Source organism: Pinus tabuliformis, chromosome 8 (genome assembly GCF_031772625.1).
Source record: "Pinus tabuliformis cultivar Carrire ecotype Pingquan chromosome 8, CPIR1, whole genome shotgun sequence".
Taxonomy (NCBI): Eukaryota; Viridiplantae; Streptophyta; class Pinopsida; order Pinales; family Pinaceae; genus Pinus; species Pinus tabuliformis.
The window spans coordinates 114,818,883-114,832,230 of NC_142294.1; the positions used below are offsets into that span (position 1 = coordinate 114,818,883).

The following is a 13,348-nucleotide window of genomic DNA, read 5'->3' on the forward strand; positions in this document are numbered from 1 at the left end:
TTAGCAACATTATCAATGACTACTTACATCGCATGTTGCACACCTAACACTTAATCAAATTGATCAAATAATTTACATTATAATGATTTATATTTAACATGTACTAATACATCAATAAATTACATAAACATTATGCTCTTGGCACAATTTGCCGACAACTAACAAGGGTGTTTCCCTTCCCTTCCATCCAACCATCAAACATCACCATGAGTGGCTTCTCATGACATTTTTAACTCCTTCAATAAAGTTACTACATATTCCTTTTCATTTTGGAGGAGTGACCCTAGCAATGCCTTTTCGTTTTGGAGGAGTGGCCCTAGCAACTCGTTGCAATAGGGGTTTTATTCCCCTAGTGGTGCCAAGATGCACATTCTACAACCCAATATGAGGGCGATGTGTGACTCCTTACATTCTCAATATGGAATTGACATGTGTCCCTTTCAAAATAAAAATAAAATATACTATAAATAAAAATCAACGTCGGCTATAATAAAAACATAAATGAATGTACCGTAATAGTTAGTTTTAACTAAAAACATTATAAAACACCAATAATCCCACTCTCACTATGCTTCCTCAATTGGGTTAGTTTTTAATATTACAACACTAAATGAAGGAGATGTGGTAATTAATATCACAACCCAAGATGAAAGAGATATGGTAAAAGTATTTCACTTTTAGTATTGGAACCATAAATAAAATGTTTGGAAGTCTATCTAAGTAACTTATTTATATATATATATATATATATCTCTATATATATATATGTATCATCGTAAATGTTTTAATGTGGATTCAATGTGGGCCATAAATAAAATATTGCATTATAAGATTAAGTAATATTGATGTGGTGGCTCGAAGGCTCGTCGTGGGGGTCACATTCTGCAGCCTCACTAATGTGTTGGAGTGGTGCGACGTGGAGTTTCAGGCAAACGAGGGAAGGCAAGGCGTGTGGGACATGGACAGAGCGATGACCATCGATGTTGTTTGGAAAATTGCAAAGACTTGATCCAGTCGGTGCTTGATTGCTTGGAAACCCCAAGCGAGTACACTAGGAAGAACATGCTGAGCTCATAGCCACATTGAACAAGATGCACCACTTCCAATGCCATGTCCGAGAGTGAGTCGTGGTGGTCTGGTGTGGCTAAAACCTGTTAGCTAAGAGAGTGGAGAAGCTGGAGTCTTGGATGACCCACTTCGAGGAGCATGTCTAGTGTTATTTATGCCCTCCACCTCCTTCTGGAACAACCTCGGATAACCCAGTGTCAATCACTTCAGATCACTACCATGGTCACATTTGCTCTTCTTGTTTTATGTGTTTTCTGGTGCTTTTGGCCTCTTAAGTTGTGGATTGTATCTTTGGTTGCCTTTCTATTTCTTTGTCATATGTTGATCGCGGTAGTCAACAAACCTGATCAGGGTGAGACTACTTGCATTTTGCTGCTGATGTACTTATCTTGAAATGAATGAATATAAAGTTGATTTACAAAAAAAAATATTGATGTGTATTTCAAAGTGTATTAATAATAAAAAACTATTTTAATATGGAGAATGTGCTCCATACATATTATTATGGTTAAAATATTACCTTTTACATTTTGGCCGACTTTCAAGTATGTTTGAAGGACACTTTTGTCTAAAATATAATAGAGATTTGTTAAAATTGCAAATTTAAATTGTATAGTGAAAATAAAAAAATAAAAAATAACAAAATAAAATAATCTTATAAAATAAAATAATAATAATGAAAACCCATGGTACTCATGTGGAATATAACTTATTTTCACATGGAAATCAATACGAGCTAAATCCATCTTAACTCTCAATCACTGAGAGGATCAAATCTCTTGACATGGAAAACTCTGAATCGCTAGAGAATCAAATCTCTTAACATGCAAACCTTTTTTAGAGTAAAAAGAGATTTAATCCCTCTTAAGGCTTAATACATCCAAAATCAAAATAAATCTAAACTGCTCTATAATTTTTTACTTAAATCAAATTCTAAAATACTTATTCCAAAATAAATCATCTATATAAAAATATATATATTTTTATATTATTAAATCTATATAATCCTGAATTTTTTAGGTTTTTAAAGAATGAGAATTCTGAAAAATCTATTCCACTTCATTTATGTTAATTATGTTGATTGAGATAATTGTTTTATTTAGGTTCCATAAATATGGAATACTTTTTGCACAGAGTTAATCAGATTGTCATTTTTCTCCTGCAGGTGTTCAAGCTGCTTATTGGCGAATGCTCTGTGAAGGAAAGATAACACAAACTACCGCCATTCTACTTATGCGCTCAATAGATGAAGCCGTTGACATGGTATACTCTCGTAATAAATTAGTTGACTGGGAACGATTAGAGGCTTATCTGGAATTTGCAGGTCGTTCTAAATGCTTTCAGATAAGGTGTCTACCCCTAAAGTTGCCGACATTTTTCACTGTTGAGAAATCGAGGTTGGCATGCTACATCTGCATGGCATTTCTTCGTGCTCATAAAACTGCTAGAAGACAATTACGTAATATCGGTCAGACAATTTCCCTGCAACCTGTTTATGCTTTCTTCTATTTTTAGTCTTAACCATCTGGATAAGTTGGTTTCATATTTGAACCATGTTAAGAAACTTATAAAGCTGGGAGATTATCATTGAGATAAAATGATTGATTAGTTCAAGGAACTACAGTTTGAAGTGGAGATTCTTAAATGTTTGTTATGGTTGAGTTTTTTATAAACATTATTGGGTTTGGGTTATCAGTTAGTTTTTTTTGAAGTCTAAAATAAAAGTCTTTTATTATTACTGAAGAAAGTACAGTTATATGATTTTGTCCCAAGCTAAATTACTAAAACTTAGCAGCAAGAAACCCAACAGAAAATAAAAACTTAGACAGACCACTGCGTTGTCATCCGCTTAAAGTTCATGTGCGGTTAAGAAGTGCTTTGTTACAAAAATACTAGAAGAGAAAAAAGCAAGAGACATATGCTAGTCTTATCTATGAAATCGGATTAGAGCCGAAATCAAATCTGGAGTCCCGGTTGAAAGAAGCATAATGAATGACTCGAGGCGGTGCTGAAATGTCTCTTTTAGAGAGAATGTCAGCGATGAGATTTTGCTCCCTATATATATGATTGAAATTAATACACTGAAATGAATTGATCAAGATACGAATGCGCTTCATCCAATAGGTCAGAAGATGAGGTTGGAAACATGACATTCCCTTTAGCCAATCGATGCATCCTTTAGAGTCGCCGAAAATATGCATATTGTGGATGTTGAGCCAACTAGCAGTGAATAGCAACCCCCATAGTGAGATGATTTCGGCTCTGTTGTTGAAACCTGAACCACCCTCCCACCAAAAGTGATAAGAACACCACATCCACACAGTCCAAATTTGCAAGCCCCATAAAAAAACCCACTAGATAATCATTCCAAACCTCCTGCAATATGACCTTTCTAGATTTTTTAATTTGTTTCATAGGGCCTGTCTCAGAAAAATGAGAAACAATCCCCATAATAGTGTATCTAATATCAAATGGCTTATCTTCAAATATGATAAGGTTCCTGCAGTGCCATAAGCCCCAAATGATGAAAAAAGGCAGGATGCCAAAAGCTTGTTGCGACTGAAACCAGTGCTTAAAACTTGTCAACAGTGTACTATGCTCCCAATCCTCCACAATTTGGAATAAAATGAAGACTGTGTACCAAATTTCTGTGGAAACCAGACAATTCATGAAGAGGTGTTCAACATCTTCCGAATTTTTCTTGCAAAACATACAAATACTAGGACCAATGAAACCTCTGTGAACTAAATTCTTTCAAGTGAGAACTTGTCATTCAATGCCAGCGAACCGAAACATTTAAGCTTCTATGGGAAGTTCCATTTCTAGGATTTGTGGAACCAGGATAGCTCCACAAAAGGATTAGCTGGTAAGGAAATGGACCTATAAATGTCTTTGGTCGCAATCAAATTCTTATGGACTTGCCCAACCCATCTCATCTTATCATTATTATCTAAAATATAAATACCTGCAAGCTCAATCTGCCTTATATAAAGAGTCCATTCGGTAGCCAGAAGACCCGAAATATCCATGTCCTCTACTCGGAGCCAAGTCTGAAGATATGGAGAATATGCTCGAAAAGAAACAATATGAGAAAGAAAATAGATACCTCTGTCATGTAAATTTTGTAAGAGGGGAACATAAAACATACATATCCCTTGGGTGCCACCGATAATGTCCAGCCCAACCTCGATCCTACTACCATCACTGACCACCTGGCAAATCCCCGCAAATAGCCAATGCTTTTGTCTCATCATACTGCGCCATATATATGAAATTGAGAAAGGGATTTTAGCACCACCTTTAATCTAGACTTCAAAGTCCTGATATCCCAAATATTTACCTTGGATGATTTGAGACCAAAGATCCCTACTCGACAAACCTCTCCACAAGATTTTGCAAACGAGGGCCCTATTAAACGATAAGGTGTCCAGGATCCTCCATCCCCCATGTTCAACAACTTAGCTAAAAGAGACAGGCTATCAGTTAGTTAGGATTCTAGTATTCACACGTAATTAATGGGAATCATTTCTCGTGTTTTAAAGAAATGGCCAATAGACGCTTGCAAAATTATAATCATCATTGATCTCTGAGAACAAATTTATGATGGTGTTCATTTTTCCAAGGCCAAGAATCTTGTGCTTAAGGAACAAGTAAGTCTTTTTTGTAGTGGTGGTTTATTCAGGTCACAGTGATTTTTTCTAGTTAGTGCAGAATCTGGGTGGAAACAAAAGTAACAATTGCAAACTAATAACGAAAGATTGCAAAGGGGATTAGAATAGAATTTATTTTTATATCTCTGTATCAAAAAATAAAGTATAATACAATGATATATAGCCTCCATGGGGACATGGAGGTCTTGGTTGGGTGTCATAGTGCAAGGATAACATACCTCAAGTAGAGGCCTAGTTAACTAGTTAAGTAAACTAGTTAACTAGTCAACTCAACTAATAGAATCCTAGAAATAACTAGAGAATCAACATGCAATCATCAGTTAACTATTTCATGGCTCATGCATGAATCTACTCATAGTGTGATTCAGGTACAACTAAGCATGAATGGAGTACAACTTTCTCCTAACTTATTGTGAGGAATCCAATGTATGGTGATGAAACCAATGCATGGTGATGGTTCCACCGTAAGACAAACATGTGACTAAATATACCCCCTCCACTCAAAGCTCAACTGAGATTAAAATTAAATAAAGTGGGTCTCGGAAATATGTAGCCATGTTAGGTACCCAATATGCAATGCACCTAACAAGAAAAAAATAAGAGGAAAGAGGGAAAACCTAGTGGGAACAAAACCCCTCTTCAAATGTTACAGAGACAACTTCTAGGCAGTTATTATTGCCTTCATGCTAGAAAAATATCACAAGGCTACAAATTGTTTTTCTGTGAAGGGGTTGGTGATGATATCTGCAATTTGTTCGATGAAAGAAAAATATTGCAGATCAATGATACCATCGCAAATCAAGCCTCGAATGAAGTGCATGTGAACTTCGATGTGTTTGGTACATTGTCACTGGATTAGATCTCTGCAAAACTTTAAAGTACTCTAGTTGTCACACCAAATGACCATTGGGTGATGGAATTGTATGCCAAACTCTGTGAGAAAGTGTTGCAATCAGATAGCTTGCATGGTTACATTCACTGTGACCTCTATACTCTGCTGAAGATAAAGCAATTGCTAATTGATTTTTACTCGAACAACATATATGCGTTGATTATATGACCCGCGTTTCATAAATAACTACGTTTCAATACTGCGTGTGTATATATATATATATAGATAGATATTGCCGCATTGAGTCATTGCCCGTGAATCTTGCTGCGTTGTATTGCGTATATATATCCAATGCATAGATTTGCTGCGTCCATATATAATCTAACTGCGTGTTTCTGGACAACGGTGCTCCCTTGACTGCGTTCATTACTGCGAGTAAGGGTTTCTGGACAGCAGTGCTGTGTTCATTACTTGACTGCGAGCTTCTGGACAGCGTATGTATATTTTGTATATAACTGCGTTCCATCCACGCTGTGTTCCTTATCTTACTGCAGCTGACGGCATATATATATATATATATATATCATATGAACAGCGTGTAAGGGTAACTTCATAACTGCGTATTAATAACTTTATGTCCTGCGTTCAGCATAACTGTGTGTAAGGGTTTCCATGACAATGTATTGACTGCGTTTACTTCTATCCCTGCGCCTTAATTCGTAGATGATTCATGACTACGTTTTCTATTAGGGCATCATAGATATTAGGGCACTCCTTTTAGATTTCTTCTCCATCAAACCCAAAACAGGATGAAGAGAGATCATGAGAGAGTGAGTGTGTCTAATGACTTAAAGTCTTCTTCTATTTATACTAAAAAACGTATAAGTGAATAGACATGAAGTTTGGGCTTCTAGAGCCTACATAAGCGCTGGTTGGGTTGATAATAATTACATAAACAAAATAAATTCATATCTCCATAAATACTTATCGGAATCGGATGATTTTTGGATCAATCCTACACCTCTCAACGAGAGGGTTCCAATAAAAATATCAGCTGCCATAAATAAGCCGACCCACATGGAGTTTGGCCCTAGTTGCCAATTTAACAGTTTGTAACAGAATTGAAGAAGATTCATAAACAATTTTTGAAAAAAATACAACCTTGTAGAATGATTAACTTTACCTACAACAATTCTAGAGTCATATGTCATCTTAGAGATGGAAACAATCTTAGGTGTAATTTCCACGCACTTTCCTCCATCGGAATATATTATCTGGAACACTGATAGTAGGTTTATGGATAATAGTGGGGCATGCGATACGAATTGAAAGAAGCCATTGTCCATATATATTCTTCCTCTTCCATATATTTGGATAGGAGTATTATCTCTCATCAGTATGGGAGAACCAGAATATGTTTTTATGGTCGAAAATGAATCTCATGAGGCAACCATATGGTGCGATGCCCCACTACCAATGATCCAAGAATCAAAAGAATACACAATTTCTGCGAGTGCATGAGATTTACCTCGATTTGTGTCTGTTCCATGATGTCAATCTGCTTCTTCATGTATGCAGATTTGGGATGAAAACCTCTATTGCAGTAAGTGCACTTGTTCTTTTCCTTCTTCAATCTCTCATTTTTGGAGTTGGAGGAATCATCATTGGATCCAGTATTTGGTACTTTTCTATTATCATGCCCCTTCTTTCCTTTTTTCTTTTGCTTGCTCTTGTTGCTTCCTTGAACAACAAGTGCATACACATTAGAACTTTTGAGGGTTCCAATTTTGATAAGTTTGTCCTATTATTGCATGAGAGACTCAATGAAAGAGTCCATCAATGTCATCTTCCAAGTTGCACCCATAAATTATCTTGAAACATGGAATGAACAAACAAAAATAACATATTTTGGTTCGATCTTGGATAGAATCGAGAGAATAACTTGTTCATCTTTCTTTCCAATACCATAATCCTATTGTTAAATTTGGACAACTAGGTCCAAACTCCATGTTCTGATGCTCAGATTAAGAGGCTAATATTTTTGTTGGATTCCTCTTTCTGAGAGGTGTAAAATCCATATAAAAATAGTCTTAATCCGATGAGCAGAACTTATATTGTGAATTTATTATTCTTAATAAATTATATGTGCAAGGTCAGCCAGTTTTGTAATGTAGGCTCACATGCCCAACAGATGTGTCACACACCCTCATTGATGGATATATATACAGGAAAAGTTGGAGAGAATTTCATCACAACTCAACTCACATCTTCCTCTCTCATCTTAGAGAGTACGCTACCTGGAGGACGAATTTCAGCCACACGTGGGAAGGACGAAGAGGACAGACCGTACGGATTTCCTGTTGCTAGGGTTTCGCAGAAAGTTTGACCAGCGTTGACTTTGGTCAACGCTTGGTCCAATCAAGCTGAAAATTGGTGGAAAGTTCGATTTTTGAAGGCCGTACTATCTGGCACAAAAATCGAGGTCAAAGGGTTGACCGTTTTGCTGCTGCGTTGACTTTTAGCTTGCTGCCCCTGCGTTGACTTTTCAGGACAGCGTTGACTTTTGTAGAATTGACTTGGGTTGACTCATCTACTAGTTGGAGGGATCTTGTGACACATCTGGGTTGGCTGACCAAAGGAGACTTTGCTGGTTGAAGCATCCTGTTGACCGCCGAAACGAACACACACATTTTTCCTGTTTCTGATTTGTCTTCTGTAAGATCTGCTTATATGTTCTATCTGCATTTTGCTTAACTACTTGTATGATTGCTGTGAGAAAAGTGAAATTGCTCTTAGCATAGAACATCTACAAAACTTAACACCTATTCAACAAAATCAGGTAAACAATATTCATGAGATGAACCCAACAATGCTAATAATCAAAACCCTGATTCAAAAGCTTGCAATCAACTGTCACTATCTATGGTCAACTACCGAACCTTGCGATCAATGAGTGAAATCTGTGGTCAACTGATAAAACCAAACACTAGGTCCCAACCGCACGTAGAGAGTGATGTGTGTGTAGCTGAAACCCTTCAACCACACGCATAGAGTGATGTGCGTGTAGCTGAAACCCTCCAACCACACGCATGAGGCCGCATGTCTGCAGTTGTGATCGAAAAATGGCTATGTCATGTCTGTGGTCAGAAACCAAAACCCTAGCACACGTGCGAGCTTCAGACCCTGCAATCTCGGGCCTATGTGTGCGAAATTCCATGAACCATCTGAGACCTGTGCGAGCCAAACTAAAGAAAGAAGAATAGAAGAATGTTTAATGATGATGTCCAAATGAGGGTCACTTGACTTGTATTTATAGCAATCCTTGGGTATCTAATTTATCTTTTGGGCTGACCTGATCAAATATGCACACGTGGGGCTTAATTCAAAAATACGCTTTCCCTTATCCAAATTGAGCACTTCAATAGTCAAAATTGGTCATCTCAAAAAGATGAATTTCATCCCATGGTTGGAATTTGTCATTGAGCTACCAAATTAACACGTGTTTGGTTGGAAATTCCAACTCTTAGATTTTCTTGTGGTGGAGTAAAAAATGAGTAAACTATTTTAGGATTTGATTTGAACTCATCCATAGGGGTTGATGCATAGACTTTATATACCCGTGGATAAGGACTCTATTCTCCCATTGAATGACACCAAAAATTATATAACATAATATAGACATTTATAGAAAATCACTCATAAAGCACTATGGCTAGAGGAACATTATAAGCATTTGTATAAATTCCCTCATTTTAGTGAATGATGGATCCACACAAGGGAATCTTCCCTAGGACTTAGGTTTCATAAAGATAGACACAATTAATTCTAAGATATCATAAGTAGCTACCCATATAAGGTAAATTATGGATAGATGGTCACTCAAAGTAGATTTTATATTTGGTTTAATTTGCACTAAGGCTATTCTAGGGCTTTATCAAGATATGTGATCTAAACTTGATCTAGGATATTTTAAAGTGACTTGGCTTGTAAAAATGTTCACGCATAAATGATAAAACTTAAACCAACTTAAAAATAAAATCAAATATGAAAGAATTTAAATGAAACTACAAATTTAAAATGAAATATAAAAGATAAAGACGAAAAAAAACAAGGACGAAACCAATTGATAATTTGTCCAATGTGAACTACTCTCCAGGTCCTACCTCCACAAGACTGGCCTATTTTATTAATATGATGCTAAGCCTCAAATACTTTATTACATCACCAAAATTTCCTCCAAAATCCTGCTACAAAACTAATGTTTCTATTACTAACTTTAGCTTTTTGCTACCAAAATTCCTTTGGTTGCTCCAAAATCAAGCTCTCAAAAACTCCACTGACATAAATAAAAAATAAATAAAATAAAAAAATATACAAACTAAAAACCAAGCTTAAATGCTCTCAACACTTCAAAAGCTTCGCACCAAAATCTCCCTCCAAAGCTCTCTCTACATCGTTTTGCCTAAAACCCTTGTCACCATGGCAAGCATATATTTAACATTTGGTGGACGGGCAGTCGAGCCCATGGGCTGCCAGAATATGCACATTGGTTATTCTAAATATAAACAATTTTTTATAACAAATTAAAACCATATTTATATATGTAATGCCCTTGGAACAACCAAAACATTAATACAACCGACAGAGTATCCAACCAATATTACATGACCACGCTCTTTTTGTTCCAATTACTGTTGGGTATGTGAGAAGGTGGTGCATTGGTTAATATAACCGTTGGTTACATATGGATTGCATATTAATGCTAAGTGGCCAACATAAATCCATGGTCCAATTAATATTCAACAAACCATGCTATATATAAACCGTTGCACATTCCATACGACTAACGGTGGCATGACAATCAAGCTTGGATTGGCATGTTGTCGGTCCACATATAAAACATATGTTATATTTGTTATAACAATTAAGACAATATACCGTCGACATGTTCATTTTAAATGGCACCAAAACAAATTATTGGCCCAATCATATGTGACTACGTTGTTGGCGTTTGTCGTTATTCTGACTTGGCACGGCCATCCTATTTTAGGATTCTCTTGGATCAATATGATATTATGGAAAATGATCTCCAAACATTATAAATTTGAAAATTACCAATGTTTATTATAATAATTGTAGCAAAGATAGGAAATCATAGTAGTAATACTAATACAAATGAAATTTATCAATTCAAAATGAGTTGTAAGCCAATAAAAATTAGGACTCAATTAATAAACAAATCTAGGGTTTGCACCACTTGAAAAATATGAAAATTAACATGGATATAATAGCCAATAAAGAGAAGATGTATTTCCTTAAAATAGTTGTAATATAAATCAACTAAGCTTATTTTCCAACTAAAATGATTTTAGGTCAAACACATTCAAGGAAGCCATATTTGTGGGAAACCTCTAGTGTTGAGATTTATTAAAATTTAACAAATTTCATAGATAATTATACTTGAATTTGTTGACTCTTTATTTTTCTTCCAAACTGATCACCATATTGCAATTGTATTTAGTATTATCCTCATTCCTATAATATTGTTGTAGCGGCTACAACACCCACCCAAATTTTTGACCTAACTCCAAAATTTTGGGTCTCGCCTTTGCTTGTTTAGGTCTCGGGGTTCTATGCTTATGACTTCGAATTGGTGAGACCTTGTATCAACATGGTTGTTATCAAACTTTGTTGATTCATGTGTTTTTGCCATTTTCTCCAAGTGTTCTATCTTGAATATGGATCTTATTGATGCATTAGGGATTATAATGCATTAACAGTCTCATGCGACTTCAAAATTTTATCCTTCTATGATATGGATTGTAATCAGGAAAAATAATATTGTCTCATTAATCATGACTTCATTAAATTTGAATTAGGGTTCGTGAAGTGCTACTTTAATCACGTACCCTTGAAACCCTAATTATCATGATAGGAGTCCCAGTCATGTTTTACTCCACAACCCTTATGGTGCATTTTTGTAATCATTTCATGGCACTTGCATTACAAATGCATCATGGCATGTCAGAGTCACCTGCAATCAATGAGTCCATCAAAGTGTTTAACTGCGAAATTCTGTGAAGATAAAGTTTTGTAAAAACAACTCTTATAGTTACAACAAACTTTTACACTTGCTATTTTATTATGATTTTAAAGACCTTTACACTCTGTTTTGATGCCATTGTATTACATAACCTTATTAACACATTTTATTATTGTGCATACAAGGTGAGAAATGAGGAATGTCCCAAAAATACACCATGCAAGTGTCAATGTCAAAATGATACAAACACAATATATACGATGCAAAGGCCCTATTGGTCTCTAGTAGCATGTATAGACTACACGACTATGCCATCACATATATTGGGAACAATGAGGGGCAACATACATAATTAGCACTGTGAGAATTGGATAATAAGTTCCCTTGTCATAGATATAGATGCATACATGAAAACACTACATTGAAAATACACGATCATATTACAAAGGGCATTAAATATGTGCCATGGAAACACTTGGAAAATGTAGCATCATTCCACGAGGATTATAAGAACTGCAGCAAGTGCCCATGTGGCATTAAAATCGATCCCTATTTATTTGCACCCTTTCACTCTCATTGAGGAATGACCCTTTTAAGGGAGCATTCTACCATGTAAGTGATGAAAGTTGATTCCTATCATTCATTTTCACTGATATAGAACATCATGCAAAGGGTGAAAACACATTTTTCTGAAGTTTTTATTGAACGGGACACCTGTCATCTATCTTGAAGGCAGACAAAGATCATAACGCCCTTTTGACCAGTGAACGTGTGCCAATGCTACACTCTTTCTTGGCAAATTTAGTCATTCAAAACCCTGCACGCCTAAGTCTCATCGCTACCATAATTTGCTAAAGGGTATACTAGAGACAAAAGGAAACAATCCCATAGCCAGACTTATCAAAACTATTTACAATGCCACGGACTCTGTCTATCGCAGGTCGCATTTACAGGGTGTAGACTACCTCTTGAAATAGCGACTAACACTAATTCTGGAAATGCAATACATCATCTTTTGTTTGCGATGGAAGAAGAGTTGAAACATGTGACCAAAATGGTTTCCAATTTTTCCTTTGTCATTTATCAAAGAAAACTAAATGTAGAGAAGAGATGTTGGCATTTATCAAAGAAAACTAAATGTAGAGAAGAGATGGATTAAGAGGCGACATCCTTCTTCATATCCTTGGCATACTTCAGAACATAGAAAGGGATCAATTCAGAAATACTAGGTGGAATCTCTCCTTGTTCAGATAGGGAATATCTGATGCCTGATCAAAATATGAATAGATCGAGCTATCTACTGGGTCATCCTTTTGGAGATGAGTATCAAGAATTACTCCAACTTCCATCATATATTATTAGTTGGAGAAGGGGACTTTTCTTTTTCTTTATCTCTGGCTAATGCATTTGGGTCTGCAGTAAACATGGTTGCCACCTCTCTTGATAATGCATTTGGGTCTGTAGTAAAAATGTTGCCACCTCTCTTGACAATAGAAAGAAGTTGCTACAGTTTCATAATTCATCCCATGAAACACTATCAAAGTTGGAACTTGGAGCACTAATATTGCATGACGTTAATGTAACCACAATGAAAAGGCACCATACCATGCAGGATTTTGTGGAAGCGAATACGACTAAACAAATATCAACAAACAACACAACTTTTTGAAGATGTTTTTCAAGAATTCATAGACAATGGTAAGAAAAGTTGGAGAAACTCATGCTACTTACAAA

General features: G+C 35.9%; 1 protein-coding gene across 1 annotated transcript in view; it reads left to right on the plus strand.

Moving 5' to 3' along the window:
- LOC149234389 (sodium/hydrogen exchanger 8-like) overlaps positions 1-13,348 on the plus strand; it is a 127,727-nt gene that overhangs the window by 46,447 nt on the left and 67,932 nt on the right. Inside the window, exon 2 of the mRNA XM_089368257.1 lies at positions 2,234-2,536. Within this exon, the coding sequence (XP_089224383.1) occupies positions 2,234-2,536 (303 nt within the window). The remainder of the gene's footprint in view (positions 1-2,233; positions 2,537-13,348) is intronic.